Source organism: Desmodus rotundus, chromosome 1 (assembly GCF_022682495.2).
Source record: "Desmodus rotundus isolate HL8 chromosome 1, HLdesRot8A.1, whole genome shotgun sequence".
NCBI classification, from domain to species: Eukaryota; Metazoa; Chordata; class Mammalia; order Chiroptera; family Phyllostomidae; genus Desmodus; species Desmodus rotundus.
In genome coordinates this window covers 156470379-156489953 of record NC_071387.1, presented here as the reverse complement: position 1 = coordinate 156489953, position 19575 = coordinate 156470379, and the positions used below count along the sequence as shown (strand labels likewise).

The window sequence follows — 19575 nt, the reverse complement described above, 5'->3', positions numbered from 1 at the left end:
TAATATCACAAACTGCAGAAACAACCTTAGAATAAAGAAAAATCCTTTAATCAATTTAGCTTCAGGAAAACATGTCCTATTCTTCTTATCTTGCTACAGAAGAGCAAATACTGCATGACATTCAGAACCTCTAAGTTCTGTTCTAACTCACTGAGCGTTCCTGGAGACCAATATTTACTTAATTTTAATAACCTGTAGATAAAACTTCACATGTATTTTTTTTTCAATTTTTTCCTTTTAGAATAGCCTTGGAAGTACAGAAAAACTGCATAGACCAGAGAGCTTTATATACCCATACCCGTCTTACTTTATAGTATGGCACCTTTATCACAACTAATAAACCAATATTTTGTTCAAATTTTCTTAGTTTTTACCTAATGTCCTTTTTTCCTTTCAGATCCCATCTAGGATAACACATTACATTTAGTCATTATGTCTCCTTAGTCTTCTCTAGGCTGTTTCTCAGAATTTCCTTAAAAAAACTTTTTTTTTTGATAATTCTTAAACGTTTGAGAAGTACTGGTCAGGTATTTTGCAAAATGTCTCTCAACTGCCATTTTTCTGACGTTTCCCTCACGATTAGACTGGTGTTAAGGGTTTGGGGAGGAAAACCACTGAGGTCAAGTGGCGTTCTCATCACTTACTGTTGACGATAATCCTGGTCCCTTGTCAGGATTCTCCACTGTAAGGTTATTCCCCTCTTTCCATACTATACTCTTTGTAAGAAAGTCACTGTGTTTGTATTACTATCCTGAGTACTATTCCACTATACACACATACTAGTGTGTTTGTCTGTTCTACTACTGATGGACGCTTGGGCTATTTCCAGTCTGGGGCTATTATGCATAAAGCTGCTATAAATATTAACAAGTCTTTTTTGTGAATGTGTTTTTATTTCACTTGGGTAAACATGTATAGAATGGCTGGGGTTTTGGCTAATTATATTTTTAGTTTTACAAGAAACCACTAGAACTTTTTATAAAGTGATTTTATCATTTCCGATGTGGCTGTACCACAAAGTGGAACTCACCAAGTTTGAAAGTTCCAGTTGCCTCAGATCTTTGTGAACATTTTGGTGTCAGAGTTTTTAATTTTAGCCACTCCAGTGGGCATACAGCGGTATCTCACTGTGATTTTAATTAGCATGTCCCTGATAAAGGATGTTCAATGACACATCTTTTCAAATAGTAAGTGAATGGAAACCTGTCTCGGAACAGACTTGCTGGGGCACAAAAAGTGTCTAGTGAGAAGTTAAAACCTGAGGCTGGGACCTTGCAATTCTAGCCAAGGTGAAGTTATAGGGACTGGATATTGTCTTCTGTCTTACAGAACTAAAAAACTGGACAAAGTCCATAAATAATTTTTCAGATACTGACCAGGCAGCACAGAACAGTGACCCCTGAAAGAAGGAAAACTATGAGGTGAACTCTTGATTGCTCCGGCTTTCTGACTGAAGTACCCAAGCCATAGCAGAATCTGAAACCGAGCCCAGTGGTCTCCTGGAGTTGAGAATCTGGTGGAAAGAAGAGTATGAGAGAGGAGAGATGTAGAGAACGAGCTCTGAAGATTAGAATTCTGATCAGTAGATGCATCTTGAGATTACCCAATGCTGGAGAAGGAACCACTCGAAAGAAACAGCCAGAACAATCTGCAGGACTCAGAGTGGTGGGAAGACACACCAGCCAAAATGAGAAAACTTTCCAGTAAGTGGGGCATTGCTCAAGTACGCAGAAGGGTATTTCTTCAGTAGTGGGTCAAAATTAGCTCTCATCTTCAAGGCAAGCCTCAAAAGAATCCAAACTATCTCCCTAGGTCTCCTATCCAAAATGAAACAGAGAGGAGAAAAATAAACTGGAAAGAAAATGAATAGACTGTCAATGAATTGGGGGACAAATTCAATTTAATAACAGACAAAAATCTTTTTAAATTGCTTTACAAGTCAGCAACAAATACAGCTGAAGAACTATAAATATGGTACTTCTAAACTCTCAAGTGGAATGACAAGACCAGAAAGTGTTCTACTTAAAATGCTCAAACTGAAATCCACTATAATTCTGCCAAGAACTTTAATATTCTCAAGCATAATCAAGAGGCAAAAAAAGGATAATCAAATTTACTGCATATGTCTGATTGTATAATTACAAAGCTTTTTATGCTTAATACAATTAGTACTATTACTTAATATTTTATTTTTAAAAGTATCTTATTTCTTTTTAGAGAGAGGGGATAGGAGGGAGAAAGAAAGGGAGAAAAACATCCGTGTGAGAGAGAAACATCCATTAGTTGCCTTTCATGCACGCCCTGATCAGGGACAGAACCTGAAACCCAGGCATGGAACTGGCGACCTTTTGCTTTGTGGGGTGACACTCAACCAACAGCCACACAGGTCAGGGCCATTACTTAATATTTTATGTAACCATTTTAACTTTTAAGAATCTACCACCCTTTTCTTTCAACACATTATTCTGCAGACAGAGCTGTCAAAAATTACTGTAAAATCCAGGAACATACTGCAACTGCTTTTCTACTTCCTTCCTCAGGATGGAAAAATTAGTCAGTGTTTAACTCAATCTGGGATAAAAACCCAAACCCAGTGATCTAAGGACCTCAATAAACTAGTATAAGAATAAAAGAAAACTGTAATAAGGATAGCCGTATCAAGATTGCTAGAAGTTGGGCATCTTTTATTGTGCTTTTTTGCCAGCTCTGAAGTGTCTCTGAATTTCTTGCTCATTCTTCAATCTTTTTTTTTTTTGGTCATTTTTTATATATATCCAGAACAAGGCTTTTGTCTCATGCTTTGCAAATATTCTATCTCAAGCTGTGATATTTTATTTTGGTAACAGGTGTTTTAGATGAGTAGAAGCTTTTAATTTCTATGAGATCTTTTATTAATAAAGTAAATTTTACGGTTATTGCTTATACTATAAACCTTTATGGATTTAGCTTTTACAATGAGGCACATAGTCACCTTTGAATTACTTCTTGTGTATAGTATGATGTGGGGATTGAGGCTCATTTTTAAACACGTGGATATCTAATTAATCTAGTGCCAACTGTTGAAATGACTGTTTTCCTTAGTGTTGCAATACTGCTTTTTAATATTTTACTACTAAATTTTTAAAAATTAATAAGAAATTTTAATGATTAAAAATTTAAATAAAATTTTTTGGTTTCTATAACTTAGTTCTTTCTCTGATGTTGATATTTGGTTTCAATAGACTATTCAGTTGACAGATGATCAACTTTAGACATTATCCACTTATCCAAAATAGGTATGTGGGTCACTTACTCTAATAATATAAATTTAAATATGTGGAAAAATTACATTTTATGCTTTAAGAAACTTAAAAATAGAGATGAAAAAACAAGTAAATATACACATAAACACAACTATAGTAATTCCCATATCTTGTCATTGCTACTTATTTGGAGTAATTCTAAAATGGTTTCATTTGTTTAGTCTTTTAGAATTTTCTGTTCATACATATAAGTTGTTTTACTGTAGAATAACACTAAAAATGAATTCCAAATAAAATAATGCTAAAGCTAATTTTTGTAGAGCACTACTTTAAAAAACACATCTCACTCATTTATACTACTTTGGCAATGGGTATTTAATATACTCAAATTGTGCCATACATTTAAAATGCTGATGTTGTCATAATTGGTCCCCAGCCATGTTACCCTCTGTGTTATTACCTTGGTTTAACAGATTATCTGACAGATTAAGGAATGGCGGGTAAATTCTGCCTGCCAAATGGACACGCTGTATTGCTCTAGGGTCTTCCAACTCCTCTGAGATCCTTTTGAGTCTTTAAAGGGTCTACTGAAATAAAACAAGATGTAAAAAAAGTCCACATTAATTTAAAAAGCACTTCACAGAGAAAATATAAAAGTGGACTTGTGAGATTATATTTGTTACATGTATACTATTTATTAGCAAATGAACAGCACTTAATCCAATGACCACAATCCTTCCTGTAAAATAAACCAACAAATATAGGAATATGTAATACTGTCCATCTTTTAAAAAATTCCTTTAGTGACCTCAACACTAGCAGATTCCAAGCAATCACGGTGTTTTGTTGACCAATGCACCATAGTAATATAAGAAAAAAACAGTGTGATGGTCCTCATTTCCTTCAAAAATCACCTTCTCAGTGAGGCTTTCTTGTGATCCTGTAGTGAAAATTTTAATTTTATCCCTATCATCCAACTTGGCATTCTGCCTTTCCTGGCTGCCCCCACCTTCCATTTATGAGATCTTACCAGTATCTAGTATGTCCTATATTTGACTCATATTTACCTTTATTTAGCATCTGCATTCCCCCACTAGATTTCAAGTTCCCGGAGGGCAGGGATTTTGAGGTTTTGTTCACTCTTGAACCTAGGGCAGTCTTTGGAACATTATAGGCATGCAAATATTTTTTTAAACAAATACTAAAATGAGTACAAAATTTTTTCTAGAGAATGCATTCTTTGTGACGTAATTTTAACCCTGAAGCCAAAAAATAGCTATTCCATTTTTCTCATGCTAACACCAACAGAAATTGATAGCTGATTTAGAAATACACAGAGCCTTACACATAATGTAAAGTGTTTATTGAACATGACCAAACTGAGGCAACAGTGATAATTCAGTTCCATTATTAGTATGGGTTGAATCCTAGTAAGTACAAAAAGTAGCTTATTATATAGGGAGAAATGGAATGAGATGTTTCTTCAGTCTTAACATTCTATTGAATTATGCTGCTACTTCGTTTTTGAAAATGAAGTATTTTGCCAAATGAGAGACAGGAGGGGAATAACATGTGTAGTTGAAAAACAACAACAAAAATGGTATAGAAAAATAGAACCATCTGACCCATTAGAGATAGGCCCACCCAACACATACGGTTTGTAGCTCAAAGGAGTCCCTTAGTAAGAGAAGATGAGCACATGGACAAGCTGTATCTGGTCTTTCTTTTTTCTTACAAAGCAAACAAAAAATAGGTGAAAACATTTACCATTTTAAAAAAGATAAAGATTAACATTAGCCTTTTGACCATCCTTAGTGTTCATGTTAGAGTATTCACGGCATAGAACCATCTCAGCTGTACACCAAGGTGAGAGGAGTGGGAGTTAAAGGATGATACTGTATGACTATTTGAGACACTGGGTTCAAGCTCTAGGATCATAAGTATGTTCAAGTCTGATTCTTCACACCACCTAAAGCTCTGTGAAGACACAAGATGATCCACATTCAAAAATCACTTAGCTTTATTTTGCTGAATAGAGTGATATACCATGATAGAACATTTTCAATTATGAGATGGCTCACAAAGTATATATGAATTCAGAGAACACTGAGACCTATGCTTTACAGTACTAAGAATTTAATTTTTCATTTGAAAGAATAAAATCTATCCAGTGAAGTTCCAATTATAGATTTCATAATGAATTCTACTTATTGCTTCCTGGACCTATCAATTCCATTAATGGATGAATATCTTTTCTGAATCATAACTCAAGAGGAAATGCCAGTATTTTATCAATGGTATTTATATCAGAAACAATAAGACAATAAGCCCATTGTACTTCAATGCACTAGTCATTTATATACAGCAACAGGAATTCTAGGGAAAATACCAAAGATAATTAATATGCACATGGATAGTAGGATAAAATTATATGCTTTTCATTTCAGACAAACGAAGGGGGTAGGAGGGAGAATAGAATTTTGATTTTTATAGTGCAGTGGGCAGGGAGGGGAAGGAGAAATGAACAAATTATCAAATAAACTTCTACACATCATACAAACTAAGATTGTAAGGATTCCTAGTTAATTTAGAAAAAAATACATAAAAGTAACTCTCCATTGAAGCATATTACTTTGACTAGACTCTAATATAAAAAATCAAAGAATTCTACCAAGCAAGACTTCCCATCAAGATGGCAGCATAGACAGACACGGCTTGCCTCTTTGCACAACCACATCAAAATTACACCTAAAATATAGAACTGTAAATCAGAACCAACAGAAACCAAATTGAGTGTAAGTCTGACAACTATGAAATCAAGTTGAATGTAAGTCTGACAACTACAGAATTAAAGAAACCACATCCATCCAGACAGGTAGGAAAGGTGCAGATGTGGAATGGGCTGGTCCCATGCCAGCATGCGGTGGAAAAAAATTGGGAGGGATATCTCTGGAGCGAGGAGTCACAGCCCCATACCAGGCTCCCCAGCCCAGGGTTCCAGTGCTTGGAATATAAGTCCCCACAACTTCTGACTGCAAAAACCAGAGGGGATTAAGTCGGTGGAAGAAATTCTGGAGTCTCAAGAAGTTCCTCTTAATGAAACCACACAGACAAACCTCTTCAGACTCACTCTGTATGTGTTCCAGCACCGGGGTAGCAGCTTCAAAGGCACCAGAGGCACACAGGGAGAAAATGAAGTGTACAGCATCAAGGTGAGCAGAGGCCATTGTTCCTTTTCTAAACCTTCCCCCTGACAGAGCCAGAGCTGGCAAGCTGGTGCCATATCTGAGACTCCATCAACCTGGCTAACACTGTTTGACCTGCCTGGGAGATCCACTGAGACTCCATCCCACCCAGCTGGCCTTAGTGAGCCCCAAGGCCAGGCACTAGCAGCAGCCAGCCTAGATTCAGAGCTTGGCTTGGCCTGGAAATCTCTAAGCCCAGCACAAGTAGCAGCCATCTCACATTGCTCTACAGCTCAGGCAGGGTGGCGCCAGGCAGAACACAGGTGATGGCTGACCTTGGCCTGCACCACCTGGGAACCCCAGGGCCAGCGCACCCAGTGCACAGCTACAGATCAATTAAGAGCACCACCACCCTATCCCTGCACAGCTGATCCTCCATGGAAGTCAAAGGTTGATAGTCAGTGGTCACAGCCAGTCCTTGCAGCTGACTGGCCTGGGTAAATCACTCCAACTGACTTGCCAACAGCCATCAAGGCTCAACTACAAGAGGGTGTATACAGCTCACACGAAGGGGGCACCTCTAGTACCCAGCCTGGGTGATAGGGGAGGCTGTGCCACTGGACCCTAGAGGACACCTACTACATTAGGGCCACACTACCAATACATGGAGTCAAAGCATCTCTACCTCATACATAGAAACAAACACAGGGAGGGAGCAAAAATGAGGAGACAAACACGGCCCAAAAGAAAGAAGAGATGAAAACTCCACAAAAAGAGCTAAATGCAATGGAGGTGAGCAATCTATCAAATGCAGAGTTCAAAACACTGATGATAAGGATGCTTGAGGAACTTAGTGAGGACCACAACAGCACAAAAAGATCCAGTCAGAAACAAAGGATACACTAATTGAAATGAAGAACAATTTACAGGGAAACAACAATAAAGTGGATGAATCCAAGAATCAAATCAATGATTTGAAACATGAGGAAGCAAAAAACAACCAATCAGAACAAGAATAAAGAAGAATCCAATAAAATGAAAATAGTATAAGTAGCCTCTGAGACAAGTTCAAGAGTTCCAACATTCACATCATAGGGATGCCAGAAGGAGAAGAGAAAGAGCAAGAAACTGGAAATCTATTTGAAAGAATAGTGAAAGAAAACTTCCCTGATTTGGTGAAGGAAATAGACATGCAAGTCCAGCAACCACAAAGGAGGGAGCTGCAAACAAGCTGGATGCAAAGAGGCCCACTCCAAGACATGTCATAATTAAAATGCCAAACGTTAAAGGTAAAGATAGAATCTTAAAAGCAGCAAGAGTAAAGAAGTTAGTTATCTACAGGGGAGTTCCAATAAGACTGTCAGCTTATTTCTCAAAAAGAACTTTGCAGGCTAGAAGGGACTGACAAGGAATATTCAAAGTCATGAAGAGCAGGGACCTACAACCAAGATTGCCCTACCCAGCAAAGCTATCATTTAGAATGGAAGGACAGATAAAGAGCTTCCCAGACAAGAAAAAACTAAAGGAGTTCATCATCACCAAACCATGATTATATGAAATGTTAAAGGGTCTTACTTAAGAAAAAGATCAGAATTATGAACAATAAAATGGTAAAAAATACGTATCTATCAACAACTAAATCTAAAAAACGATCTAAGCAAACAAGAACAAAGACAGAATAACGGATAAGGAGAGCATTCTGATATTCACTCAGATGGGAGGAAGATGAGGGAGGATGGGCACAGAGGTGAGGGGATCAAGAAGTACAAATAGGTGGTTACAGAATAGCCATGGTATGTAAAGTACAGTATAGGAAACAGAGTAGCCAAAGAACTTATATACATGACCCATGGACACGAACAGTGGTGGGGAATTTGCCTGAGGAAGTGGGGGGTGCTGGGTGGAGGAGCACAAAGGGAAAAAATCAGGACAAGTGTAATAGCATAATCAATATAATATAATTAAAAAAAAAAAGAATTCTACTAAATTCTAATTCAGGCTGTTAAAATATTATTTGGAATCATTTTGCAATATATACATATATCAAATAATTATGCTGTACACCTTAAGCTAATATGTTATATGTCAATTCTATCTCAATTAAAAATATTATTTGGTTTACATGAAGTACAAACCCTTTTACACTTAAACAACATAATTCTTGGTAGAAAGACAAAATGCATAAATAAACCAGTTAGTAGTTATAATCATCTTTCTTTTCTAATTTGCTTTGAAAGACTGAAATTAAAAAAAAAAAAAAAGAACTAAACCAAGCCCATTACTTAAATTAATGCTCAGCTTGTGTAAAACCAGTATACTAAGGGAGAATTCAAATTTAAAAAGAGTGAATCAATAGTATTTTAAAATTCTATGTCTTCCCCCCCTCAAAAAAATCCATTATGTAATCTTTGAAACTCAAAACAATAACTTTATTAATTTTTCAAATGTACACTAGTTCTTTAAAGTAAGAATGGTTACACCAGGTAAGATTCTTTTCAAGTCCAACATGTGAGAAGTTTCATATACAAAATAAATGTTATGCTTTGCTATAATCTTATTATAAGCTACTTATTTTACTGATGCTAATATATTTCAAGATATATATGGACTGCTTCTTTTGAAAATACACATGGAGTGTCTTTAGGCTATATCCACAATTCATTTCAACGAAAGAGTTTTACCCAACTTAGGCACTTATTATTCAGTCTTTTAAAATATTAGCTATTTGCTATTTCTAAAATATTTAATCTATACCTAAATACAGAAATTTGCTGTATTGAGATTATTAAAATAAAAGTGAACCACACACTTTGCAAGTAATTCCAAAAGAATTTTCAACACTGCTTTCAATAGTAACAATAGCACTAAAACATAATATATAGCCTCTAAAAGACAGTTATATGGAAGGATATTTATTTATAAATTCTAGTATTTGTTAGAAAAAACAAATCTGTTTATCTAAATTCATTCCCTTTGTAACTGTAACCCTTCCCTTTGGGTTTTAGATGTAAAAAGCATTATAAAGAATTTTACTATTTTTTAAATCAACTTTTTATTAATTTTATTTTTATTTTACATTTTTCAATCAAATCACCTCAATTTCTGAACTATAAAATACAAATTTAACATTTCTAATTCTAGGCACTACAAACACAAAATCAGTCCTATTTAGCATGAATTTAAATGATACCCCCAGATTAGTTCAGAGTGGAAAGAGTCTGATTTTTGAAACTGACAGAAAAAAAAATTTCATTTGGGAGAAATCACCTAAGTATTTATAAACTATAACCACTCTCACATAGGCAACACAAATAAATTGAGTGCTCAAATAAACTTTCAAAATGTATTTTAATTTCATTCCAAAAAGAAAAATCTCTAGATACAAATACATCTCATTCAATAATGTTTTAACATACATTCAGCAACTTAAAACATTATGAGGATCCAATATTTTCATCTTTTATAATCTCAATATATTATATATTTAATATATAATATATACAATATATACAGGTAGTCAGCAGGATTACAAAGTAATTTTTTAAAATTCTGATCAATATTGATAAATATTTTTAATTATTAAAAAGAACTATTTAGGATCATACAATAAAATAAAATATGGGAGGCCCACATCTAACAGCAAGATTACAAATGTTCTTATAGCCAGTCATTTTATGAGACCCCTCAAGTTGTACAGAGTCCATTGTAAAACAATATTCTTGCTACTCTCAAGTAGTAGTACTTGTAGATATTAAGCATGTACATCTCCATTAAAATTTAAAATTACTATGCAGCTTTCTTTACTGTAATATACAGTAACTATTCTCTTCCCTTCTGTTGGGTTTTCTGTTACTGTTGTTGGAAGAGTGAGTAATACCAGCAGAAGCAACTTTTAGCTCCTTTACCTCCTATGGAACATGGCTCAGTTTAAAGAGTGTTCTACAGGCAGCCACATGAGTATTAACAGTACCTTAATACCATTAAGAGCAATCAATAACTGGAGTCACATGAAAAGTTTCAAAGACTGTTTCAGAGCTTTCTGTAAACCAAGGTAATCAGATGTATTACCCTTCTAGATAGCCCTCTCATATCAGTTAATACAAGGAGTTAAAATTTCCAATGCCACAGTATAGCACTTAGCAATCTATTCTGTAATTTTACATATTAACCCATTAATTCACCCTGAGAACACAGAGGAAGCATTTCAAACAAGATATTCTGATACGTTCCTTTTTTCCTTTGTATTTGCTTTCTTCTGGTTTTTGTCAGTCCTTCAAGGGCACAAATATTCGAATCCAAAGTGTGACTTGGATATCCTTTTTTGTTAACTGGGATTCATGCCACAGTGAGATACTGGTGATAGAAAAGCCCAAAAAGGCTTGTAGAAAAGAGACAAGCAGCAATCCACCAGGTAAGAAAAGACAGAAGTCCTCGAAAGAGCAGAGGGGTGAAAATGTTTTTTAAGCTGCTCAGTGCCACTGTAATTTGTGTAACAGTTACCTTCATCTTCCCATCAGCAGATGGTAATTCTGAATGAACAGAGCTGGAGGGTAGACTATTATCCACTGGCAAGGTAGAGGCAGATTCTGGATAAATGCCCCAGGAATGATTACCTAGAAAATTCAAGACAAGTAAAACTTGAAAAGTAACTGATTCCAAAGCGTATTAAAAATAGTAAGTTCTTTAACTTATATATGGAATTAAGAACAAGAATTTTAGTGGCACGATAAATTATTTTATGTTAAAAATAAAGTAAAATAATAATCTTTCAACATCTTGGAAAAAATTCATTTAACTTGACCACACTACATCTGGCCTCATCAGTAAAAGTACAACTGAAAGCTACAAGTCTAATTTACTTTTAATAACTGCACTAAAATCTTTTAAAATAATAAAAACATTTTTCCTTATATAATACATGAATCAACTACCTCTACTGGAGTGACAGGGACAGATTCAATAACTTCTTAGAAATCTTTTCTTCCTCTAGAACATCAGAATAAATTTCTTTCTCAGAAACTATCTACGATTTCAACGTGAGAGACTATTAATAGCTTCTAGAAATTTTTTCATCACATACTTTCCAATGTTGGATAGGATATGAATCACATAATTTACAATTGAGCTATTCCTTTGTTTGAGAGATTCCTAAAATTTCCATCTATCATCAGCTCTGTGGTCTACTATGCCAACCCAAATAATACTTTTAGTTCATTTACCTTCTTAACCCCCCACACTGGGCACCAAGGAAAATGATCACTACAATAATGGATAGTTCTTGAACCCTACACAGGGACTGGATACTTAGTAAACAGACTTAGAGGAGAACTTTGTCTTCCACAGAGACATCTTCACTCTTGCAACATAAGTTATCTAAGAAGTAGAACTCACCAAAGGATTTTGTAATTCATATAAGTTTACAAGTACCTTGTAAAAATTTAAATGTTAAGTTCTAACAAAACCTTAAGTAGACCTTTTATAACACAAAATAAGATCAATAGTGCTCACTGAAGTTATTCAGTAAATTTAGGAATTAACCTTCAGTATTCAACTTAAACAAGTAAAGCGTAACATAAAACTACATGGACCTGAGTTTTCAGACGTAAAATGAGGCATCAACTTCTAAAGGTAAAAATTTCCCATGTTTCCTGTTCAAACTTTTAAAGAAACAACTTTATTAAGAGGCATATTTATTTGTAGGTAACAGGATGCATTTTTATTAATAGGCAGAGAGTAAAACAACACGTTCCCAGTTGCCAGGGCAGGCCTACCTAGCGTTTTCAACAGCAGGGTTGTGTGAAGCAGCATAATCAGAGGTGCCACATACTGCAGTGCAATGACACATAGGTAATAAAAGACTCGAGCCACCTGCAACCAACAACATTCTTAAGTGTCTAGGATAGCTGACATGCCATGAGTGAATTACACTTCCAAATAACTGTCAAACTGAATTGTTTAAAAGATAAATAATCTTTTCTTGGAAAAGAAGCTAAATGGTAGTAAGTTTGTACTTCATTATAAATGCCCCCAAACTGACTTCAGAAAGGCTGTTTGAAGATAAGTTTTTTAAAATATAAAAATATTAAAATAATTTCCTTAAAAAAGTTCTTAAGTGATTAATATAAATTGGAAAAAATAACCACTAAAATTCAAATGGTATACACTTACATTTCAAATATAAAACAAAATGATAAAATCTCTAAAGACAGACACCTAAAAAAAAAAAATCAAACTAAGTAACAGTAACAGGCAGAGTCAAATACGAGCATAAATCCTTCCCGAATAGAAACACTAACTCCCCATCTTCAATGAGCATATTCGACTGAGGTTAAATTATAGAGTAGGAAAATATATAAAAGGAAAAACACTCCTGATTGATAAATGAGAGTCAATAACAGGAGCTCTAATACCAAATCTCTTTAAAAAAACAGACATGACAGGTTACAGGTCCAGTTCACTATAATGGTAGATGGATTCCCGGCACTTTCCTTCTCTGGCATCCCCACTAAGTTAAATATTTACGTTTCATGTTCAATTCTTAGAATAATATTCAATGGAATAAATGTAGTTGCTAAATTAATATTTCCTATGCTTTAATTCATAAAGGCTGGATAACATATTGCAATGTCTTTGAAATCAATTAGGGGTTTCATTTGAGCACCAGTAGACACACCACAGCTCTACACCACACAACTGCGTGATACTTAAAAGTACTCAAGGCAGGAAAAGGAATCAAAGCCCTTTCTTCACTTAGCAGCAAAATCAGGGTCTCTTTGAGGTCTGTATAAAATCACCCCATTTATTTGCAATAAAATATTATAAAACAAAATGACAAGCTATTAAAGGAATTCAAATTCTTTTTTCTTATAACATAGTATTTGCTATTTTTCATTTGAACTATAGTATGAAACTTACCATTTTCTGTAGCTCGACTGTACTTATTCGCCCTGCTTCTTTCTTCATCTGATCCACACATTTCTGGGCTAAGTTTAAGTAGGCTTGCAGGTGACTACGCATCATGGCCAACCGCAAAGCACACAGCAGAACTATCAACCAGAGTCGCAGTGTATCGAATGTGGCTTCTGTCATTCTACAGATCAAAAAGTTGACATGGTGCTCTCAAAGATCGTAGTATGCTAGCATGTCAGTTAATGTTCACCACATAACCTGTACTTAGCTACAGCTGGAGGTATAAAGCGGAAGTATACTGCTCTGCCGTAGACTTACCTATGTAATACTTTCATAGTTGCATAATACAGCCAGATGGACAAATGTATCATGACAGTAAAGTACTAACAGATATCTAAAAGCAAAATGTAGAGCAGTGCTTGGGATCCTTTTCTCTATCTACCCTCCTCCACGAGGAAAAAAAATTGGCTGTGAAATGAAGAGAGAACTGGGTACTCTTAAACTGGAGGCTAGGAGAAAGAAAGAAGGAAACCACCGGAGACAGACTGTGGAGCTATCAAGTCAACAACTCATCTACAGGCAAGAGTAGGTTTACAGTTGTTCGGATGGAAAATAATACAATTAATAAACAATACAAGAATAAGCTGTGTTTTGTATACTCACAACTGTAAACATACTTTTCTCCCACCCTGTCTTATGGTTAGGATTTCTCTGATCATCTATATATTTGAGTAAGATCTTTCATCTGCTGAGTTCCTGTTTGGGGTCACTGGCAAAATCAAGGTTCTGATACATTATGAAGAAATATGATGCTTCAGATTCCTCTCCAAGTCATTTAACCTGCTATGTGCTGAAGCTGGCTCAATTTCTAAGCAATTTCTCACTATATGTGAGGACTATATGTGAGTTGTGCTCTAAGAACATTTTTTTCAGAAACTAGACTACTGGTGAGAGTTCCTTAAAGGACTTCAGAAAGAAGAGGTAATTTCTGATGTTCTTTTGAGGTTTAATGTTCATAAAATACCATGACTTCTGCTTTAATAAAGGATCATATTGTAATTTGAAAGTCATGACTAGACCATGCTGAGCATCTATGCTAATCCTAGCACATACTGGATACTTAATATATGACTGTTGAAATGTGTAGTGATCTGCCAGGTAGGATGTGGAACATATGAGGGTCTCTCTCAAATTTTTAAGACCAGGAGGGTAGAATGGTTGACTTTAAAAAACCACATGGAGAAAGGTAAAACACTTCACAACACTTTTCCCCAAAACAGGTCTTGTTATCATCCCTTCCTTCTGCCAGTTTAAGCGCCTAGAAAAGGAACTAAAACTACAATATAGGAGAAGTTGCCTAGGGACATGAAGTTGAAGGACAGTACAGGAAACAGAAAAGGCAGGGAAGATGTGAAAGTGTACAGTTTTGTCTGAACCATTTATGAAATGGAGGTCAGAAGTGGGGATGGAACAGAGGCTTTATTATGTTTCCTCTCTTTCGGTTTCCTTTTTACAAGGTCATAAGTGCACATGGATATAAAAATCCCTGTGGAAAGCACTGTTGGTTAGAAAGGATAAAGGAGTAAATTTTTATCCACACATTTCCATTATACTGAACAATAAGAGTAAGGAGATAGTCATCTGAGACTGATAGAACACCAGATGCAAGGCTATCCACAGCCCTGTAGGCCAGCAGTCTCCAATCTTTTTGGCACCAGGGACTGGTTTTGTGGAAAACAATTTTTCCACGGACAGAGCTGTGGGGGATGGTTTGGGGATGATTCAAACGCATTACATTCAGGCTCACCTCCTGCTGTGTGGCCTGGTTCCTAACAGGTCAGGACCAGTACGGGTCCACAGCCTGGAGGTTGGGGACCCCTGCTCTAGTCAACACTGTGTTCCCCGGAGTTGTACAACAAGGAGGTTTGACTGGTAGTGTCCTGAAGACAGCTATTACGCAGACTGTGAGGGTGACAAATAATGGGAATGAAGGGAATAGAATAAAGCAGTGAATCAAAAAAAATATTTCTCAGTTTATGAGTTCAGGATTTAGGATGATAGTGATTAATTAGTACCTTCTAATTCAGATTATTTAATTAACTTCATAAAGATTTGGTAAGTTGATCTAATGGGGTATCTCAGGAAGGAGGCTGAGCTGGGATAAAATACATAGGTAAAGAGCAGGCAGAAGACATTTCTCCAAATTCCTAAAGTCATTCTAGGTTTCTCTGTACATGTTCTCTCTTGGTTTTCTTCTTACAAGGTCACAAGCACACACAAAATGTTTGCCCACATTTTATTTTTTTGATGATAAATTAGAACACATGGATGAATTCAAATATATTTTGGGGTTGAAACAGCATTATAACAATTTTTGCTTCTGACTACAAAGAAAGACCTTTCCATAACCATTTAGTCCATGCAACAGGTGAAAAACCTGTCCCTTGCTTTCTTCTTCATCTCATTTTCTTTGATTGATGGGTAGCCATTCTTTCTCAGTCTATCAAATAAACTTTGAATTTTAAACAAAAATTAAAAATCACCTGTCTAATCATTTAATGTAATGGTCTGACAAGTGGAGAATAGAATGGAGCAGAGACAAGGCTATAATTTTGTTTGAATTGCATATGCACAGGGTCAGAAATGGGGATGGAACAAAGAAAACAAAAGTATAGGAAAAGGATCCTCAGTCTTCACATACAACAATTTTTTCCTATAGTTTAATAATTACACAAGGGAAAAATTATCCCCATTTCAATTAAGCATTGTTTTCGCCAAAACCTGCACAAACTTTAGTTAGGCTGAAAGTGGGAAATGAATGTTGATATAACCACTAATGCTTTATATATACCAAATCTGACTGAATAACTTTAGTCAAATTATTTAACTTCTGAGGCTATTACTTAATCTGAAAAATGAGATGAAAACAGCAATCACACACAGAATTACTGTAAGAATGAGGTACAATATATAAAGTATCAATACCTAGCATAATAACTGGTATATGATGGATATATCATAAATGCTATTTTCCTAATTAAACTAAGGCAAATATAGTATCAGAGAATAACAGGAGGGTAAAATCCAACTTCTATGATCAAACTACAAAGAAAGATGGAATGCCTTCAGCACCAAAGATATGAGTTAGAAGTTTCTCTGAGATTTTGTCTAGAACCCTAGGAGTCTTAGGATATACTTTTTACTTTTTTTCAAATACAAGAAAAAGTTTATTTAGAAAGTTACAGAAGTAGAAGTAAGCTGTGGAAGAAGTGAGCCAGCTGGGCTGTGTGGGCTCAGCAAACAAGTTACACAGGCAAAAGAAGGGCCTTTGGAGCTTAGGAGACAGACATAGGTAATGCACCTGAGGGAAGAAGAAAGTGGAAAGGCAGGGGCATGCTCCAGAGGGGGAGTGGGGGGTTGGAAGGAGAGAGAGAGAGATTGATTTTTAAACACTTGGTGAATCTGTCAAGTTAAAATTACCATTAAGGCTTACTTGTATGGGGAAACAACATTAAGACTTCTGTGGATACTTCCTTAGTTCAATTAAGATTAACTTTTAAGAAAGTTATGGTGATCATTGATTACATACTCAAAGACAAATCTGTACCAGGATCTAAAAGAAATATATAATATAAAATGCATACTGTGGAGTCAATGACTAGTCAAGGTTTTCTATTTTAATTCTGATGAAGCAAAGCAGTGAAAGGGAAACTTATTAAGCACTTACTTCCGGCTGGCTGCATTACATGTGTTCTTTCATTTAATTCCAATTAATAACTTTGTGAGATAGATACTATTATCTTCATTTTCCAGAGGGGGAAACAGAGGCTCAGCAAAGTTAAATAATCCCCCTCAAGTGACAGTTTTAGTGAAGATGAGAACTGGGATGTAAACCAGCTCTCTATGATTCCTTCTATTACCCTAACACCATTTCATAAGGTTAACGAGTTAACATATCAAGTACAGTTATTAATAGCTTTTAATAAATTGTTCCTATGTTTCCTTACCATCTTCTTCTGTTAAAATACAGTTGTCTAATTGGAGAAATATGACCTAATATTAGATAATAATGTTAAGGAATTATTTTTAAATTTTGATAGATGTAATGATAATATTATTATATAGGAAATTGTTCTTATTTTTTAGAGGTACATACTAAAGTACTTAGCAGTAACAATATTATGTCTCTAATTTACTTGAAAAACTACATGAAAAACAAACAAAGGGTGAAGCAAATGTTAATAACTACTATGGGGGCTTCATATATGAATTTCAATTTATATTATTTTGTCCTCCATGATTTTTGTAATTAAAAAAATAAAAGAACTGCATGAAGTATCTAAAACAGACACAATTACATCAGGAAAATGTCAAATAACAACTGGACAATAAGTGAAAAAGCAGAAAAACTTAAAAGTGTATGAAATAATGTTAATGCAGGGTAATAATCATTCACGTTCATTCATAAATATTACAAAGAATTAAATGATGACCTGTAGTTTTAATTTTATAACACATTTTTTAGCATTTCTATTGTTTTAAAAATGGTGTCCTAATATTCTCTTTAAAAAACTTAAATACAATATAAAACATTTTAGATTATATAATGAAACAAAAATTAGCCCTTAAATACCCATACTTACAAAGGGATACTTTCTTTACCCAATGGTGGGTTCATAATGTAGTCTTTGGTGATTGGTTTTACCCAGAGCAGAACCATAAATAAAGGTGCCAAGAAGTTGATATGAAGTAGTGTTCTGAAAGTATATAAGAAATAAACATAAAAATCCAGAAACAAAATACACTAATAAACTGAAGAAACTTGGGACTTATAAAATGAAGGTAAAAACTTATTTTCAGTATTCTACACATTTAAGGCATTACTGTCACGATTATTTTATATTTATCATTATCACTCAACAATGATTTAGCCCCTATAAAACTACTTTATTGTCTTGATTTTTCAGAAAAGAGCATTTATATCCAGGAAAGTTAAATGACTTGCTCATGGCAATATTACAGGTCAGAGGCAGATTTGGCACTAAAACCTCAATCAGTTCACTTCTATTCTAGTGCCAACGATCCCCCCTACTCCCTGATTTAATATACAGGTACTTAAATGATTCTCTAACTCTGCATGGTCAATGAATCCAAAGAGTATTCAGTATACAGGAATCCTCTTTTAATACTTTTCAGTGTTGCTGAAACAAAATGCCTCATTATTGACAAGTAAGAGATAGAGATTAGCAAGGTCCATAATACTAGAAGGCATAGAGCAGATGGAACCTACTACAACAGTTATAATGGAGGAAACTCTCAATATGTAATAATCATGTATATTGTTTTAATTAAGTTATTAAAATCATAAGGGATTCACATATTTTTATTTCTTAGAGTATTATGAACATACATGAAATTAATTTCCCTACCCTTTACTAACTAAGGAAATTCCCATTATTCCTAACAAGGCAATATACCTTAGTACAGAAAAAGGTTTCAGGTATGAGCTATAACTTCACTGTTTCCGATAACTGTTATCCCAAATTTGTACCCTAGATGACTAGTAGGGAGTTTTTCGTATTTTTTTAAAAAGACAAATCCTTCAGATTATTACCTTGTACTGCTTTCACTATCAACCATGCTGGAGGGCTAAACAGGAAGGTTTTAAATACACAGACACATACACCTTAATGCAAACGATAGTAATCTGTGTGCGGAAACAGGGCTGGGGCTGGGAACCATAATCACCTGACAGAGAAAGGTGAAACCCTGGCTCTAAGCTCTGGCATTAGGACAAGTACTAGTACCTGGCCACAGGGGTGAGGAGAGTATGTCTGTTCATGGCCAGTCATACTACTCTCACAAGGGAACTAGCTTGCCCACGCCCTTGTATCAGGCAGAGTGCTCCAACACAATGGGGGTGGGGTGGGGAGTGCAATAAACTGGAAATAAAACTCCAAATCATCAATGTGAAAAATCTTAAAAAGAAGCCATGTTTACTGAAAAGAAAACTAAACTGTGCCGTCACCCCCATCCCAAACCACCACTAAATGTTTTAAGTGTCTTTATAAAGTGGTTCTTTCACCCCCCAGGCTGGGTAAACTATCCTGGGTGGGGGGACAAAGCAGCAGTATTAGGTATGCAGTGTTGCTAGGGAACACTCTAGCTGGTGAAGGACTCCCCTCCACCCACCCTTTCAGCTTATTTAAATCACAGCACTGGGGTTAGTGGAGAGAAGG

General features: G+C 35.3%; 1 protein-coding gene across 7 annotated transcripts in view; it reads right to left on the bottom strand.

Moving 5' to 3' along the window:
• Positions 1 to 3633: 3633 nt before the first annotated feature.
• The window catches only part of TMEM161B (transmembrane protein 161B), an 84367-nt gene continuing 68425 nt past the window's right edge, over positions 3634 to 19575 (bottom strand). For 4 of the 7 annotated variants that reach the window (XM_053912016.1, XM_053912024.1, XM_045197805.3 and 1 more), the window contains 4 exons: positions 17980 to 18093; positions 13343 to 13517; positions 12199 to 12295; positions 9757 to 11040 (listed from right to left, as the gene is read on the bottom strand). In XM_053912016.1, coding sequence (XP_053767991.1) covers positions 10763 to 11040; positions 12199 to 12295; positions 13343 to 13517; positions 17980 to 18093 — 664 coding nt within the window. In that variant the 3' untranslated portion in view covers positions 9757 to 10762. Of the gene's footprint in view, positions 3830 to 9756; positions 11041 to 12198; positions 12296 to 13342; positions 13518 to 17979; positions 18094 to 19575 lie in introns of those variants that run through there. The other 3 variants (XM_053912020.2, XM_053912022.2, XM_053912021.2) reach the window with 3 other exon arrangements.